This window comes from Pan paniscus, chromosome 18, assembly GCF_029289425.2.
Source record: "Pan paniscus chromosome 18, NHGRI_mPanPan1-v2.0_pri, whole genome shotgun sequence".
Lineage (NCBI taxonomy): Eukaryota > Metazoa > Chordata > Mammalia > Primates > Hominidae > Pan > Pan paniscus.
The window spans coordinates 11,433,660-11,452,117 of record NC_073267.2 but is presented as its reverse complement, the minus strand read 5'-3'; the positions used below and the strand labels follow the sequence as shown (position 1 = coordinate 11,452,117).

The 18,458-nt window shown below is 47.5% G+C and overlaps 1 protein-coding gene across 12 annotated transcripts in view; it reads right to left on the bottom strand.

Moving 5' to 3' along the window:
- CIITA (class II major histocompatibility complex transactivator) overlaps positions 1 to 18,458 on the bottom strand; it is a 65,506-nt gene that overhangs the window by 40,050 nt on the left and 6,998 nt on the right. For 9 of the 12 annotated variants that reach the window (XM_057300009.2, XM_008960373.5, XM_063598371.1 and 6 more), the window contains exons 2-6: positions 6,215 to 6,361; positions 5,879 to 5,974; positions 2,911 to 2,973; positions 2,641 to 2,721; positions 79 to 123 (exon numbers count right to left, since the gene is read on the bottom strand). In XM_057300009.2, coding sequence (XP_057155992.1) covers positions 79 to 123; positions 2,641 to 2,721; positions 2,911 to 2,973; positions 5,879 to 5,974; positions 6,215 to 6,361 — 432 coding nt within the window. The remainder of the gene's footprint in view (positions 1 to 78; positions 124 to 2,640; positions 2,722 to 2,910; positions 2,974 to 5,878; positions 5,975 to 6,214; positions 6,362 to 18,458) is intronic. The other 3 variants (XM_057300010.2, XM_034939781.3, XM_063598370.1) reach the window with 2 other exon arrangements.

Below are 18,458 nucleotides of genomic sequence, written 5' to 3'. Positions count from 1 at the left end.
GGGCCAGGAGTTCAATCTCTTCCATCCCCTCCCCAAGGCATCCACCCTTCCCAACCCCAGCCCACCTGCCCCGCACACCTGGCTTCCAGTGCTTCAGGTCTGCCGGAAGCTCCTCTGGGAAGGCTGCAGAGAAAACATGTGATCAGCTGCCCCAGGGAGAGGATGTCCCAAGCCAGAAGGGGCTCAGGACTCTAGGAGGCTATATGGCCTTAACTTCAAGGCTGGGAAGTGGTCTTGGGGGTCCATTTTCCTCCGCTTCCTCTAACCATTCCAACCCCAGATCCTTGGCTTGAACCCAAACCCCATCTCAAACCATACCAGGCAGTGTAGCAGCAGAAGAGGCCGAGTCACAAATACGGACACAACATGGGTTTGAGCCAAAAAACAAAACAAAACAAAACAAAACAAAGGAACCTGCTTTTGAACCGCTTGCTAGCTGTGTGCCTTTGCAATGCAGCTTCTCTGAACCTTTGATCTCACATCTATGAAATGGGGGTGGTGGTTCCTACATTGCAGGAGTATGCCAGAAATCAGTGAGTGAGTATCACGCACTCACAGCAACAGATTAAAAACCCACGTGTCCCTTAGCAAGGGACTGCTTAAACAAATTATAGTTCATCTACCCAACGAAACACCGCATGGCCTTAAAAGAAAGGATGCTGAAGTACACGAGGGGAAGTGTAAAACTGCAATTTACATTTGAAATGTACATTGAAATGTACCAAAAATATAATGAATGGGTGTGTGGATGGATAGAGGGATGGACAGATGAATAGAGATGTGGTAAGATGAATAAAACCCAACATTAATTGTAGAATCAAAATGGTACATGGTGGGTATATGGACCTTCATAGTACCATTCTTTCACCTTTATTGTATCTTGAAAACATTTTTTTTTTTTTGAAACAGAGTCTAGCTCTGTTGCCCAGGCTGGAGTGCACTGGCACAATCTTGGCTCACTGCAACCTCTGCTTCTTAGGTTCAAGCGATTCTCCCGCCCTAGCCTCCCTGGTAGCTGGGATTACAGGTGTTCGCCACCATGCCCGGCTAATTTTTGTATTTTTAGTAGAGATGGGGTTTCACCATGTTGACCAGGCTGGTCTCAAACTCTTGACCTCAGGTGATCTGCCAGCCTTGGCCTCCCAAAGTGCTGGGATTACAGATGTGAGCCACCACGCCTGGCCGAAAACTTTCACAATAAAATCTTGGGGGGAAATATTTATCAAATGAAAACATAAAGAAGAAAAACAAGAAAAGAAAGAAAATAAAGAAGCTGCTGAAGATAGGACCATGTCCTCTCCCTCAATAATATGGAATATGACCTCCCAGACAGGGAGTAATGAAGTAAATGAAGAAAGCAAAGTGCAGAATAGTGTAAATAAAATGTGGTCATTTGCATGGAAAATTAAAGCAAATACAGGAGCTCGCTTTATTTCTGACAAGGCAAAAAGGAAGCTGGTCACATAGGTTGACTAAGACAGGAGCAAAACTGAGGGACTACAGAACAGGAGTGGGAGGGAGATTTTTTTTTTCACTGAATATTCTTTTGGTTGTTGTTGTTTGAGACAGACTCTTACTCTGCCACCCAGGCTGGAGTGCAGTGGCGTGATCTTAGCTCACTGCAATCTCCACCTCCTGGGTTCAAGCGATTCTCCTGCCTCAGCCTCCCGAGTAGCTGGGATTACAGGTGTGCACCACCACACCCGGCTAATTTTTGTATTTTTTGGTAGAGATGCGGTTTCACCATGTTGGCCAGGCAGGTATCAAACTCCTGACCTCAAGTGATCCGTTCCCCTTGGCCTCCCAAACTGCTGGGATTACAGGTGTGAGCCACTGTGCCCAGCCTTCACTGAATATTCTTTGCACTTTTAAAATCTCATACCCTGTGTGCGATTCACCTGTTTAAGAACTGAATAAATAGATACAGGGCTTACACATGGTCAGACCCATAATAAGTACGCAGTTAACTGTTACACCCATTTTACAGATGTTTTCATTCAACAGATATCTATTGAGGTGCTACTGCATACCAGGCACTGCACTAGATGCTGGGGAAACAGTCATGAGCAAGAAAGACAAGGTCCCTGTCCTCACAGTGGGAGAGCAAGGCGTAAAATATGTCCAGATGGTAATGAGTGCTAAACTGCAAGGAAAAAGACACACAAGGTGAGAATAACTGGGCTAATCTACATGGAAGGATGGTCAGAGAAGGGTTCCAGGAAGAGGTGACAGTTTAGCCAAGACCAGAAAGATTCAAAGGAGTCAGCCATGGGAAGAACTGGGGGAAGGGCATTCCAGATAGAGACTACAGCAACTGCAAAGGCCCCGAGGCTTGAAAGGGCACATGGGTTACAGGAGTGGAGAAGCTGGTGGTGGCTGAAGTGTGGTGTCTCATAGTGGGTTTGGAGAGGGTGGAAGGGCCATACAGGCCTTGTGGCATGTATTTTGTAGCCATTGGAGGGTTATCAGGGCCATGAAATAATCAGATGTACATTTTAAGGCTCCTGTTGGCTTTTAAAGGGCCTCCCAACCAGACAGGACTTAGCTAGGGAAGGAAGTTGGACCCACAGCAGGCTTTGGAGTCAAGGAAAGGCCAGGTCTCAAGCAAGGCTAGGTTGGTTCAGGGAGGGGCTCACTCACGTCTTTTCTGACTTTTCTGCCCAACTTCTGCTGGCATCTCCATACTCTCACCGATCACTTCATCTGGTCCTATGTGCTCTACTTTGAGAAAAACCAGAGACCAACTCACACAATCAATGAAAGCCCAAGGTGAGTCTCTATTGTCCCCACCTTGGGGAGAGGGGTCTGACTGCCCATCAATGAATGGTCATCAGGTATTAGGGCACCCCCCAGGGAACAAGGCAGGAAATACAGGCTGAGCCAAGACCTCCCCACCCACCACAAACTTACTGAAAATGTCTTTGCTCAGGCCCTCCAGCTGGGAGTCCTGGAAGACATACTGGTCCAGTTCCGCTGCCCAGACAAGGAAAAGCGCAGTCAATCAACAAGGTCTAACTGAAGGCCTACTGTGTGCCAGGCCTTGGGCTGGGGACCCTCTGGGCCTGGCACACAGTGGGGACTCAAGAAATGTTTGTTGAATGAATGAATGATCAAACAAATGAATGAACACTGACACTCCAGGGGCCCTTAATCTAATCAAAAGGGTGAGGTATGTATCCATGAAAACTTATCTACTGCTACAAAGAAGAGCAAGGCAGAATGGTAGAGTTACTGCAGGATTTGAGTTCAAATTCCACCTCTACTTTCCACTAGCCCTACTAGCTGTGCAATCTTGGGCTAGTTAGTTAACCACTCTGGGCCTCCATTTTCTCATCTGTGAAAGATGAATAAATAATGCCTACTACCCAGGAATCGATGGTGATAATTAGAGGTTCTACATCTAGAGCATCCAACACAGTAGCTGGTATACAGTAGGCACTCAATAAATAGTGGTAACTATATAAAGGGGTACATGGCTCAGAGCCCTTGGAATATAGGCACCATGACATGAGGTCCGAGAAAAAAAGTTTATAGTGGAATAGGGCAATCAGGGAAGGCTTCCTGGAGGAAGGGATCCTGGAACCAGGCCTTGAAAGATGAGGCAGAGTCTGGGAGAAGGAGAACAGATAGCTTTCTGGGTCACAGTGGCAGAGTGAGGAAAGATGTTCAGAGTATGTTTAGGAAACCCTGAGAGATAGGTGACGGTGGTAGAAGTTTCATGCTGGGGAAATTTAGGACTTGATTTTATAAGCAATGGGGAGCCATAGAAGGCTTCTGAGCTGAGGAATGGAATGATGGCCATAATGAAGGTGATGAAAATGAAGATGATAATAATGATGGTGATAATAATGATAATGGTGGTTGTGGGGTAGTACCTAACATCTACTGAATGCTTACTCTGTGCAAATTCCTTTTCTAAATGCTTTACACATTGTAACTTATTCAGTCTTACAACCATCCCATGATGGTGGGTGTGATTATTATCTCCATTGTACATATTTAGAAGCTAAGGTCATATTTCAGGATGCTGCAAAAGAATACTTGCCCAGGCCTGGGCTTCACCTTCCAGAAGCAGAGAGAAAACCCACAGACTTGAGGAGCAGACTTGGGTGAAGCTGCCTGTTATGACGTGAATGTTTGTCTTCTCCAAAACTCATGTATAAATGTAATCCCCTATGTGGCAGTATTGAGAGGTGGGGCCTTTAAGAGGTGACTGGGGCTTTTCCTTGACGAATGGGTTAATCCGTTCATGGATTAGTGGATAAACAGGTTAATAAATTAATGGGTTGTCATGGGAGTAAGACTAGTGGTTTTATGAGAAGAGGAAGAGAGACTATCACACCGAAACCTCTTGCCTCGTGATGCCCCACACTGCCTTGGGACTCTGCAGAGAGTCCTCACCAGTAAGAAGGCCCTCACCAGATGCAGCCCCTAACCTTGGACTTCTCAGCCTCCACAATTGTAAGAAATAATTTTTTTCTTTATAAATTACTCAGTGTCAGGTATGTTGTTTTAAGCAACAAAAAATGGACTAACGCACTGCCTCACCTATTTGCTTAGACAGCTTTCACTGCCTGTGGAGATGCCACTAAGGGGGGAAAAAAACACCCAAATCCTATGACATGCCCAAATCCTTAATGACTGCCTCCAGTTGTGAGGAAATGTGAATGTCCTCAGCCCCAATCACTTCTGCTTCCCCCATGTAAATCCCCAGGAAGGGAAGGAAGCAGTCAAGCCCTCAGTTCTGTAATTTCTGAAACATGAACAATTACTAGTCTCCTCCATTTTCTTCCTTGGTATGATTTTCAATAAACTGTGCTCTGGGGAAAAATTGGCCACATTTGGATCAAGCACAGAACTGCTGAATGCTGCTGTTCCTGGGTTGCCAGGAAAAAGACCACTAAGAAGAGTTTTGCAGGTTGTTCACTGCACACAGGTGCCCAAGCCAACAAAGAAAATGGGGGCAGGACTCCGGCTTGTACTTTGATGGCCAAGCAGTTACTTCCTGGTAGGGGCTGCATCCTCCAGAAAAAGGCCACTTTTTTCTATTTCAACATAGGCTCTGTATGAGGTGGTGGTGATGCTGGTGAGAAGGGATTCTCTATCCCACGTCTCTCCCCCAAAAAACAAACCACTAGCAGCAACACCACCACCACCTCTCTCCAAGAGTCCTGCCCTTGTCTGAAAGCTGTAGCTCTTCTTAAGGCTACAAATTAGCTTCTCTGCTTAAGCCTTAGCAAATCTTCCAACCCCAGACACTTTCTTTTTTTGTGGTTAAAAATGGAGACTTTGAAATGAGAAAGACCTAGATTAGAATTTCAGATCTGCACATTACTATCTCTAATGCAAACTTGGGTAGGTCGTTTCACCTCTCTAAACCTCAATTTCCTCATTTGTAAAAGACAGAAACTAATAATATGTATTTCCTTTGTTGTTGTAAGGATTCCAGATGATAATGTATGGACAGCAATGAGCATACTATGAGTATCCAGTAAATGCTAGTTATTACAAATACTAGAGTAGCTTGGCTAAGGAGCTGGGAGGAAAAGGGAAAGAAGTGTATGGTATGGGCTTTGTAGAAAGGATGGACAGAAGAGCAAGAAGCAGAAATGCATATAGAAATGGAGGTGGAGGATGTAAACATGAGATTTTGTTTTCTTGGTCGTCATTAGTGAAGGGGCCTATTTCCCCCACTGGCCTCCATCTCCCCTCTCTTCCCTGGAGTCTCCGTTCCTCCAGCCATTGCTCCGCATCCCCCTTGCAATGATTTCTGTGGGAGGGGCCTGACGTGGCTCATGATGAATGGGTGATATTGACAAGTGGCAGCAAAGAACTCTTGCCCTTGATTGTCCTTTTCTGGGCTCAGGTGCTTCCTCACCGATATTGGCATAAGCCTCCCTGGTCTCTTCATCACCTTCCATGTCACACAACAGCCTGCTGAACTGGTCACAGTTGATGGTGTCTGTGTCGGGTTCTGGGAGGAAAAGTCCCTTGGATGAAGAAGGAAATTTCTGGAAAGAGGGCTGGTGGGGAACGAGGGAGAGGCGGGGCAGGGCTGGGAGATCATCCCCATCTGCAGAGAGCGTCCCACAGACGTGGGAGCTGTCCGTGGTGCTGACGGGAGCACAGGGACCAGAATTTCCCCTGATTGCCGTCTCTACAGCAAGCTGAGTGGTGGGGGATACCGGAAGAGACCAGAGGGAGGAGGGCCCACCTGAGTAGAGCTCAATCTCTTCTTCTCCAGCGAGGTCCATCTGGTCATAGAAGTGGTAGAGGCACACGGGGTCAGCATCGCTGTTAAGAAGCTCCAGGTAGCCACCTTCTAGGGGCCCCAACTCCATGGTGGCACACTGTGAGCTGCCTGGGAGGGAAGACAATGCTCAGTCACCTCACAGGGTGTTGGAAAGAGGCAGAAAATTGACACCTACAACAACTCCCAGCTGGTGAGGGCTGGGGATGAGAGGGAGTGAATAAAAGCGCTCATTCAGCACCTCTTATATGCTCAGGGTGGTGGAGAGAGGAAGCCACATTCCCTTCCTCCAAGGAACTTACAACCATATGAGAAGATACCCAGGAGGTAGAAAAGGGAACTGGAAAGTGTGGATTCCATCAATCTCACACCAGAGAGTCAGGAGACCCGTCCCACATTTGGCAATGCCATGAGTGGTAACAGCTAAGATTTATAAAGCACCTCCTATATGCCAGGCACATGAGCTGGCACATTTAATACTCATATCAGCAACCATGTAAGGAAGGTATTATTATTATCCTCACTTTGCATATGAGAAAACCGAGGCTCAGAGAGGTGAAGTGATTTATGTAAGGAAACCATGTCCAAGTGGAAGCAGGATTTGAACCCAGACAGTCTGACTGAAGCCCTGCATTTAACCACATTGCTCTACTGCTTTGGGTGGACTTGAGCAAGTCTCTGCTCCTTTCTGTGCCTCAGTTTCCTAATATGTAAACTGAAGGAGTCTGAGCAGATTCTAAGATTCCCTCATCATTTGTTGAAGGGCATATTAAATACTTTTAACACTATTTCATTTAATCTTTAAACAATTCCAGATGTGGATACCTCAAATATCCTGACATGATCATTATACCTTCTATGCATGTAATAAATATTCACATGTACCCCATAAATATGTATCATATTATGTATTAATAAAACAAAAGAAAACAAGAAAAACCAGATATATCCACACAAAAACCTATACACGAATGTTCACAGAAGGATAATTCAAAATAGCCAAAATATAAAAACAGCCCAAATATCCACCAAAAAATAAATGGATAAACAAAATGTTGCTTATCTGTACAATAAAGTATTCTACCATTAAAGGGAGAAAGCACTGATACATGCTGGAACATGGATGAACCTTAAAAAAAATGCTAAGTGAAGAAACCGGACACAAAGGGTCACATATTGTATGATTCTATTTATTTGAAATGACCAAAACAGGCAAATCCATGGAGACATAAAGTATAAGGGGCGGGGCATGGTGGCTCATGCCTGAAATCCCAGCACTTTGGGAGGCTGAGACAGGAGAATCGCTTGAGCCCAGGTGTTCAAGACCAGCCTGGGCAACATAGCAAAAGCCTATCTCTATTAATTTTTTTTTAAGAAAGAAAGCATATTAGTGGTTGCCTAGGGCTTGGCGGAGAGGGATTTTGGAAGGAAATGGGGAACAACTGCTGATGGGTCTGGAGTTTCTTTAGGGGGTGATGAAATGTGCTAAAATTGACTGTGGGGATGGGAGATGGTCACACAACTCTCTGAGTATTCCCAAAAGAACACTGAACTGTACTTTTTTTTTTTTTTTTTTTAAGATGGAGTCTCTGTCACCCAGGCTGGAGTGCAGGGTGCAATCTTGGCTCACTGCAACCTCTGCCTCCCAGGTTCAAGCCATTCTTCTGCCTCAGCCTCCTGAGCAGCTGGGATTACAGGCGCCCACCACCACACCCAGCTAATTTTTGCATTTTTAGTAGAGACAGTGTTTCACCATTTTGGCCAGGCTGTTCTCAAACTCCTGACCTCAAGTGATCCGCCTGTCTCCTCGGCCTCCCAAAGTGCTGGGATTACAGGCATGAACTGTACTTTTTAAGTGGGCAAATTGTATATGTGAATTACATCTCAATAAAGCTGTTAAAACCTAGGAAGTAAGCATTATTGTCTCCATTGGCAGATGAAGAACTTGAGACCCAGAGAAGACAAGCAGCTTCCTCAAGATCATGTAGCTCTTGCTGGGGAAAGCCAAGCTGAAGGCTCATCTGTGTGGCTCTAAGGCCTCTGCCAGGATCTGTGGTTCAGGTCCATCTTTCCATGGTATATTCATTTCCCAGGGCTGCTGAAACAAGGTACCAGCATCCAGGTAGCTCAGAACAACAGCAGTTTATTCTCTCAAGGTTCTGGAGGCCAGAAGTTGAAGCCAAGGTGTCAGCAGGGCCACGCTCCCTCTGGAGGCTCGAGGGGAGAATGCTTCCTTGCCTCCTCTAGCTGCTGGGAACTACTGGTGATCCTTGACTTGTGGTCTTGTGGCTGCATCACTCTAAACTCAGCTTTAGTGGCCACATCACCTACTCCTCATGTAGCAAGTCTCTTTCTCTTATAAAGACACTTGTCATTGGATTTAGGACCCACCTAGATAATCCAGGATGATGTCATTTCAAGATCTTTAATTCTTTTTTTCCCTTCTTTTGAGACAGAGGCTTGCTCTGTTGCCCAGGCTGGAATGCAGAGGCGCTATATCGGCTCACTGCAACCTCCACCTCCCAGTTCAAGCGATTCTCCTGCCCCAGTCTCCTGAGTAGCTGGGATTACAGGTGCTCACCACCATGACCAGCTAATTTTTGTATTTTTAGTAGAAATGGGGTTTTGCCATGTTGGCCACGCTGGCCTTGAACTCCTGACCTCAGGTGATCCTCCAATCTCAGCTTCCCAAAGTGCTGGGATTACAGGCATGAGCCTCTGCACCCAGCCCCTTAACTTAATTCTATCTGCAAAGACCCTTTTCCCAAATAAAGTCACACTGACAGGTTCCAGGGATTTGATATGGACATATCTTTTGGGGGGCCACCTTTCAACCCACCACACATGACATGCAGGCTGGAAAGAAACAGAGGGAGCTTCCTGGAGGAGGTAAGAGGAGAGCTGGCCCTGAAGCTGGAAGACCAGAGGGAGCCTCCTACTGCCCTGTTCTGGGCCCAGAAGAGAATACATTGAAGAGTAAGCTCATGAGAAAACACACACTCAACTTGCCACCCCATTCCTGAGACTCATTTTCTTTTTCTTTTTCTTTTTTTTTTTGAGACAGAGTCTCACTCTGTCGCCCAGGCTGGAGTGCAGTGGCGCAATCTTGGCTCACTGCAACCTCTGCCTCCCGGAGTCAAGCAATTCTCCTGCTTCAACCTCCCAAGTAGCTGGCATTACAGGCACCCGCCACCATGCCTGGCTAATTTTTTTATTTTTAGTAAAGATGGGGTTTCACCATGTTGGTCAGGCTGGTTTAGAACTCCCGACCTCAGGTGATCCACTCGCCTTGGCTTCCCAAAGTGCTGGGATTACAGGTGTGAGCCACCACACCCGGCCCAGAGACCCATTTTCTTTCACACATCCACAGCTTTCACTGCCTGTGTAGAGGCTCAGCACAGACCCCCGGATGTCACAGAGAATGATCTTTCCAGTCCAAGCTGGGGCACTGGCTGGGGCCACTTGTTCATGACGGTTGAGCGGGGGCTGCAGGAACCCAAACATAACCGGCTTGCAGCGAGATCCCAGCCAACCATGACTAGAGGAAGCAGAACTGAAAGATGGGGCCACCGCCCTTTTCCTGGAGCAGGGCCAAAGCTGGGAGATGGTTGGGGGTGAGATGCTCCACCTCTCCCAGCCCCTTGGTCAGGGACACAGGCACGAAATCTGTTCTCTCAGAGCAGTGAGAAAAGACACCTTTGCCCCAGCTCCTGCCTGATGCCCGCCTCCCATTCCACCCATGCTCTTTATTAAGAACCTACCTTGCAGCAATCTGCCTCCTCTTTGAGGCAGTGTGATCTCGTGACAAGAGCTCCAGACTGATCCTAGCAACTCCATGAATGAGTTGTGTGACTTTGGACTTTGGCCCATATCTATAAAATGATTCCATATCTATAACATTTCTATAAGATAATTCCATATCTATAAAATAATAAGTTACCCAAACTCAGTTTTCTCACAGGGCATTGGGTCTGCCAGGGACCTTCAAGCTTGACCTCTTTCCTTCACTCTGCAGATGACAAGACTGAGACCCCGGGAAGGACGTGACTTGCACAAGACCTCATAGCCTGTCGGTGGCTGCCCCTGCCCCTTCTCCCCCACTCCCCCCACCAAGACTCCCAGGCTGGTGCTCTTTCCCCCCAGTCAAAATGTTCCCAATGAAATGATCACCCTTGTCCTTTCTGGGCTCAAGCATAGAGACACAGGTGGTATCACAGATGGGGGATGGTGGGAGGGACCGCAGGGAGGAGCCTGGAGACATTTAGCCCACCCCCACTTATTGATGAGCTCTGCTTCAAACTCTGGATGACACTGCTGTGTGGTTAAGCACACAGTCAGAGAAATAAATTGAGAAGGGAAAGAAGGCAAGTATCGTGAGCTTTGGGGTAAAATTTACCAACTTTGAGACTACCCCTACCTACCAACACACTGTAACCTGGGCAAGTTCATCTTTTAAACCACTTGGAGTCTCAGTTTCCATATCTATAAAATGCGAGTAATAATTGGCAACTCACAAGGATTAGGGGAGCTAAGTCATGCGGAGCCCTTAGCAATGGGACTGGCAATCAGTAAGTGCTGAATGAACAGAAGTTTAAGGCAGCACAGCTTCTACATGGTGAGTATAATATGTGTGATGGCCATCATTATTAGTTTGCTTCTTACGTTCGTGAGAGTGACAAAGGGACCCTTTTCCTTCCATTTCTTCCGAGGTCAAACTTTGTGAAGCCGAGCTTTCTGTTCTTTTACATAAGGGGACCCTGCAGACTTCATAGGAACAAGAAGGGCCCCATAGGCTGGGCATGGTGGCTCACATCTGTAGAAATTCCAGCACTTTGGGAGTCCAAGGCAGGAGTATCACCTCAGTCCAGGAGTTTGAGACCAGCCTGGGCGACATGGCGAAGCCCTATCTCTACAAATAACACAAAACTTAGCCGGGCGTGGTGATGTGCATCTGTAGAACCAGCTACTCAGGAGGCTGAGGTGGGAGGATCGCTTAAGCCTGGGGAGGTCAAGGCTGCAGTGAACTGACATTGCACCACTGCACTCCAGCCTGGGTGATAGAGCCAGACTGTCTCAGAAAAAAAAAAAAGGCCCCCACAGCCAGCAGGGCAGCTTGGATGGTCTGGCCACGCCCCCCATCACCACCACTGAGAAGTTGCCTAGGGAAAAAGTCACCAGAGGGCCTAAGATCTGCGTCATTGGCTCAATCTGGACAAGAAGAAACCCCCTCCCAGAAGCCCCCAATACACATTTCAGCGCCCCACTTCCTGCTTCCCTAAGACCGAAGCCTGCACCTTAAGCACTTCCTCTTGGGTGATCAAGGATTTGCAGCTCACAGTGGACTTCTGCCTCCATCCTCCACACCATCTGAGTTCCCAAAAAGCTCTGGGGAAAAGGCAGGGTAGAGTGTTATGCCCATTTGAGCTTAGAGGAGGTTCACACGCCTCAGTGAAATGGCTTGTCCAAGGTCACGTGGTTTAGGAGCTTGCATCTGAATTCTGGCTGTGATGCCTTAGCCAAGTCACTTGACCTCTCTGAACATCAGTTTTCCCAATATAGATCCGGAGAATGAAGATTGCCTTGCAGCCCACCACTTTGGGAGGCCGAGGCAGGCAGATCACTTGAGGTCAGGAGTTTGAGACCAGCCCGGGCAACGTGGTGAAATCCCGTCTCTACTAAAAATACAAAATTAGCCGGGCATGGTGGTGTGCTTCTGTAATCCCAGCTACTTGGGAGGCTGAGGCAGGAGAATCGCTTGAACCTGGGAGGCAGAGGCTGCAGTGAACCAAGACTGCGCCACTGCACTCCAGCCTGGGCGACAAAGTGAGATACCATCTCAAAAAAAAAAAACAAAAAAACAAAAAACAAAAAAGATTGTCCTGCGGGATCATCAGAAGGCCAAGGGGAGGTCTGTGTGGGGTGCCAGCTACGTGGGAAGCCTACAGTCAAAGGAAGCCCATTACATTAGAGGGTGTCAAAGCTGAAATTCAGGCCCAAGACTCTAGATTTCCCCACAACGCCACAGCTGCCTCCCAGTCACACCAAGATCTACTTGAATCTTGGCATGGGACCCTCCTCTATCCCCAGAGCCAAGTTTCCTATGTCTATAGATGCTTAGGAAGTGCTTCAAAGGTCCCTTCATTGGACTGTTTCTCCAACCCACATTGCCAGAGCGGGATGGAGGGAAAAGATGGCCCTGATCATCCTGTGGCAGCAGAGAGAGCCCTTCAGCTCTCCCTGAGGGCAGGGACCGAATCCCTCTAGCTCACCTTCTCCCAGCTCTCAGCATGTTTCTGCGTATGGCAGCCTCTCTTCATTCGTGGCAATGATATAGAACTAGAATTCACAGTGTCCAGCAAGTGCCAGGTACCAAATGACATGACTCGTAGGCATTACCCCATTTGGTCTAACTTACACATCAGCTATTTGTATTCCTGTTTTTCAGATGAAGAGACAGGCTCAGAGAGATTAGTGGGCTGAGATTTGAACCAAACTACCCATCTCCAAGGCCTCAGCCCCCTCTATAGCCTTTTTGAATTGCTCTTGGCCCCCCACCACCCCGACGAGGGAAGGCGTGGGTGGCAAGACAATTTCTCCTTTTGAGGAGCCATGTGGGGGCAGGGCAGAGGCGCGGTCTGTGTCTTTTTGGTAAATGGGCAGTATTTTTAGAAGGTCCTCTTTGAAACTGTGCTTCCCCCTGGGCCACCACCTTCCACATCCAACTCGAGAAAATATTCCTGATCTTTTTGCCATCAAAAGTCCTTTTTGGGGTTTATTTTCTCCCCACTTCACACTGCATGCAGGATTTGAAAGGCTAAGTGTAGACGCTAAACAGGTGTCTGAAATAACAATTCACCTCTCTCTCCCCCGAGGGAAATCAGGTGTTGCCAGAATGTTCTAACTCAGACTTAAACTATCTGAAGATCAGTGCGTGCATCTCTTCTGTGCACAGCATAACGTTCCATCTCAGCTGGTGGGAGATGAATGGGAGCTCAGATGGTGAGCTTTGGGGTGAAATTTCCCAACTTTCAGGTTATCCCTACCTACCAACGCACTACAATCTGGGTAAGTTCGTTTTTTAAACCACTTGGAGCCTCAGTTTCCTTATCTGTAAAGTGGGAGATAATAATTGGCAACTCATAGGATTAGGGGAGTTAAGTTGCATGGAGCCCTTAGAAAGGGGACTGGCGACCAGGAAGTGCTCAATGAACAGTAGCTTAAGGCAGCACAACTTCTGCATGGTGAGTACAATATGTGTGATGACCATTTTTATTATTAATGTGCTTCTTACCTCTGTGAGAGTGACCAGGGGAGATTTCTTTGTGTCTGGGGCTGTGCTAGATGCCTTGCATTTACTATTCTGTTTCAACTGTTAACGGCAACTCTGGGAGATTGGTGTTATTATAGCCATTTTACAGACGCAGGCGCTGAGATTACGTCCAGTTCATTAGATGTTTTCTTCCCAGAGGTGAGGAGTCTATCTTTGAGGGTCTAAGGAGGCACTGCAAGGGAGAAGGAGGCTCTTTTGCTACCCCTAAAAGCCTCCAGCACTGCTCTGAACTGTGATTAAAGAGCATGAGAAGGAGGCCAGGGGTGGTGCCTCACGCCTATAATCCTAGCACTTTGAGAGGCCGAGGCTGGCGGATTACTTGAGGTCAGGAGTTCAAGACCAGCCTGACCAACATGGTGAAACCCCGTCTCTACAAAAATACAAAAATTAGCTGGGCGTGGTGGTGGGTGCCTATAATGCCAGCTACTTGGGAGGCTGAGGCAGGAAAATTGCTTGAACCTGGGAGGCGGAGGTTGCGGTGAGCCGAGGTCACGCCACTGCACTCCAGCCTTGGTGACAGAGCAAGACTCTGTCTCAGACAAAAAAAAAAAAAGCTTGAGAAGGAATACTTCCCTACTCTTGACCATGAACTTCTCCTCCTGAGGAATAATGGGAAGACCTCTGAACTGTGTGCCTAGAGACATGGTTTGAGTTTCTGCTCTGCCTTTGATCCTGAGTACATTACCTTAGCCCTCTGAGCCTCCGTTTCAACGAGTGTTGGAGCCCCTTCAATTGAGTCTTTTTGAGATTCTGATTCCTCGTTGCCTGGCAGTCTTCTCCTTTTCCTTTCCCCCAAGGCCCCCCCCCAACACCAACCTGCTCCCCAACCTCATGACAAGCTGCTTCCGGGGGCCAAATGGTGTTGGGAAGCCAGGGTCCTAGGAATGCCTATCTACCACGACCAGACCCCAAACAGCTTCTTTGTGGGGGTAGTAGCTCAAATGAGTTCCGCTTTTGCTCATGCACCCTGTAGTCCTCCAGATAAACTTTAAGAAACATCTCTCACTTTTCCCCTCTAAAGCTGTAAAACAATGATTTACTGAGCACCCCGTAAGAAAGTCACCGAGCTCAGTTCCTTACGGGCCCCAAAGAGGTTTACCACACAGTCCCTGCCAAAGAGGCTTGCAATGTAGACCCAGATGATATTTTAGGAGAGAGACAAAACATAATAATAGCATAGTGGTTAAGGGTGCAGGCTCTGGGTTCAAATCTCAGTTCCACACTTGCTGTGTGACTTTGCAAACGTTACTCAACCTCTCTGAGTCACAGAATCGACTGCATTTTGTTGGCACAGTGCTTACCTCACTGGGTTGTTGTGATTTGCCTAAAGTGACTTAGCGAGTAAGTGGTACTAAGATGTAAACTCCAAAAATAAAACAGTAAGGTGACACTTGATACTGTACAACTGGCAAAAGTTAGACATCTGGGAAATGCCAAGTGTTGGTTACACGGGTTTGTGGGAATGTAGATGGATGGGGCCGCTCTGGAGAACGACCTGGCATCATGTAGAATATCTAAGGATATGTAGATCCTACCACCTGGCAATTCAGCTCTTGGGTCTATATATCCTGAAGAAATGTTCCCACAACTCCCCAGGAGAACCCATCTGAGGATGGTTACTGCTGTGTTATTTGTGGTGACAGAGAGTTGGAGGTCACCTAGGTGTCCATCACTGGGGGTATGGACAGGTGAAAAGTAACCACTGCACTCCATAGAGAACAATGTCCGTGATTAGAAGCAAAGATCAAATGCATCAGAAGCAAGGCAAGTAGATCCTTAAAACATAGTACAGAATGCAAAAGTAAGAAACTGTGGCCAGGCATGGTGACTCACACCTGTAATTCCAGCACTTTGGGAGGCCGAGGCGGGTGGATCACCTGAGGTCAGGAGTTTGAGACCAGCCTGGCCAAGATGGTAAAACCCCATCTCTACTAAAAATAGAAAAATCAGCCTGGGTGACAGAGTGAGACTCCATCTAAAAAAAAAAAAAAAAAGGCAAAACATGTTTTATAAGAGCACATACAAACAGAAAGATACACCTGAAATGCATTAGAATGGGCACCCAGTATGGGAAATAGGGACATTAATGAAGAGAAAACCCTCATGTGAACCAAAGATCATAGTGTACCATGACCTGGGCTGCACTGGGCAGTTAATCAAAGGTTTAAAGGCCCAAGGGTTGAAAAGAAAAGAAACAAAGGAGGATTCATGGGGTGAGGTTGGTACCTCTATGGCTCACCAACAATAGGGCCTGCACAGAGCCTGGTACCTATAGATGTTCACAAAGAAACAAACCTCTGCTCTTGCCACCCCATAGGCTGTCTGGGGATGGCTTGATTTGTGCCCAAGAGCCCAGGATCCTGGGGAAGAGATAGGAACATGCTGGACTTGGAGCAGGATGGGGGAGGAGCTGGATGTAGAGGAAGAAGCCCCTCACTCTCCAGCCTGCTGTTTGCAAACCAAGTGTAGATATCCCAGGAGAATGAGACAGAGAGAGGACTTAAGAGAAACTACTGGTCTCACTCAAGACTTTCACTTCCTGGAGTGGCACGAGGAGGTCACAGGAGATGGAGAGGAAACTAAGGCATGTAGCAACACTGCAATGCTCAGGGGCTTATGGGCCTGGAAACAGTTGCAGGATCTGATCATTTGTCCTCAAGGCAGGGAGACTAGAAGACGTGCGCGCATGTGCCTACATGCATGGGTGTGCATGTATATGTGTGTAATGGGGGCAGGAGGTCAGATGAGCTTCATGTCAGGAGAGGTCTGGAAATATTGCTATTGGTTGGCTCTAAATCCCCTTTCTGACCTGCAAGCTCCTCAGCTGTGCCACAGGGGCTTGGCTGCAAAATCAAAAGTTGAATCCAGTCGATAGGCCTATTTGTTTTGTTTCCCAAGCCAATATAAGTGTGTGTGTGTGTGTAAATCACCATCACAATGTCTCTATATAGAGTACACACAATTGTTACCAGAGGCCCCACTACTCCCTATTGCCTTCTGCCTGGACACATTTTACATCATTATGGCCCCTTTGGTATTTGGATTTGCCACCCTTGGCTTGGAGGCCCTTGCAGGTCCCAAGATAATGGCTTGGGAGGGATGGGTGACTGGGGCAGGGAGAGGCAGGATTCAATTGTGTCCTGTCCTGCAATGGAATTGAGGTGTACAGTAGGGTCTTTTTCTACAGAGGGTCTTGGAGGGGACTGGCCCTGGGTACCCAAACAGGCCAGTTCCACACAGAGAAGGAGCAGGAAGCACTAAAGTTGCAGCATCTGGGGTGTTGGGTGCACTTTCCCAGCTCTGCTGCCAGCTCAGATGGAAAGGTGATTAAGAGGTAAGCTGTCTGAGATCACACCTGTAATCCCAGCACTTTGGGAGGCTGAGGAGGGAGGATGACTTGAGGCCAGGAGTTTGAGACCAGCCTGGGCAACATAGTGAAACCCCATCTCTTCAGAAATAAAAGATACAAAAATTAGCTGGGTGTGGTGGAGTGCCCTTGTAGTCTCGGCTACTTTGGAGGCTGAGGCAGGAGGATGGCTTGAGCTCAGGAGCTTGAGGCTGCAGTGAGCAATGACTGTGCCACTGCACTCCAACCTGGGCAACAGAGTGAGACCTTGTCTCATAAATGAAAGGATGAATGAATGAATGAAAGAATGGTAAGCTCCCTGGGAACTGTGGGATGCAAAGAGCTGCTCCCTGCTGACACCTGCCTGCTGCTCCTTTTTGCCATCCCAATTCCAGTACCCTTGAATGGATTTCCATTGCAGCTCCCTGCCCTTTGGGTTTGAACTAACCAGCCTCTGGCAAACAAAGTAACTTCAGAGCAGGAAAGTGAAAAACAAAGCAAAACTGGCTGCAATCCCTAGCCAAAGGGCTTCTCAGCAGTTGGAGGCAGGTTAAAGAAAGAAGGACAAGCTCAGTCATGGAAATGGCGGTGTTTACAATAGCCTGGTGGGATGGAATTGACCCAGGAGTCATGAGACCTGAGATCTGGGCACTGCTCTGCTTCTGAGAGGCTGTGTGACTTTGTGCAAGCCCGTTCCCCTCTCTGGTCCCCAGGGCCCTCATCTGTTAAATAAGAGGGTCACACAAGAGCAGTGGTTTTCAGATGAACTTTTACATGGATCCTAACTTCCTGAACAGGTGAAGAGAGAGCGCTGTGGTTAAATAGGATTGCCAGAGGCTCCATTACTTCCTATTGCCTTCTGCTGGGACACATTTCTCACCATTATGGCCTTTTTGGTTCTTGGGTTTGACATCTGTGGCTTAGAGGCCCTTTTCAGGTCCCTTCTAGCTCTGACTTCTGGAAAGATGATGGCTTGGAAGGGATGGGTTATTGGGGCAAGGAGAGGCAGGATTCATTTCTGTCCTTGAAACCTCTCTTGCCTAAAATAAGCTGTACAGAGTACAATTTAAAAGCACAGCTCAGCCTGGGCGTGGTGGCTCATGCCTGTAATCCTAGGACTTTGGGAGGCCGAGGTGGGTGGATCAGATCACTTGAGCCCAGGAGTTCGAGAGCAGCATGGTCATAATGGCAAAACCCCGTCTCTACAAAAAATACAAAAATTAGCTGGGCATGGTGGTGTGCATCTGTAATCCCAGCTACTCAGAAGGCTGAGGCGGGAGGATCACTTGAGCCTGGAGAGGTCGTCAAGGCTGCAGTGAGCTGTGGTTGTGCCACTGCACTCCAGCCTGGGTGACAGAGTGAGACCCTGTCTCAAAAATAAATAAATACATGAAAATAATTTAAAAAAATAAAAACACAACTCCACCAAGTGAAAGAAGCCAATCTGAAGAGGCTACATACCGTATGTCTCCAGCTATTTCTCTGAAAAAGGCAAAATGATGGAGATAAAAAGGTCGGGGGTTGCCCAGGGT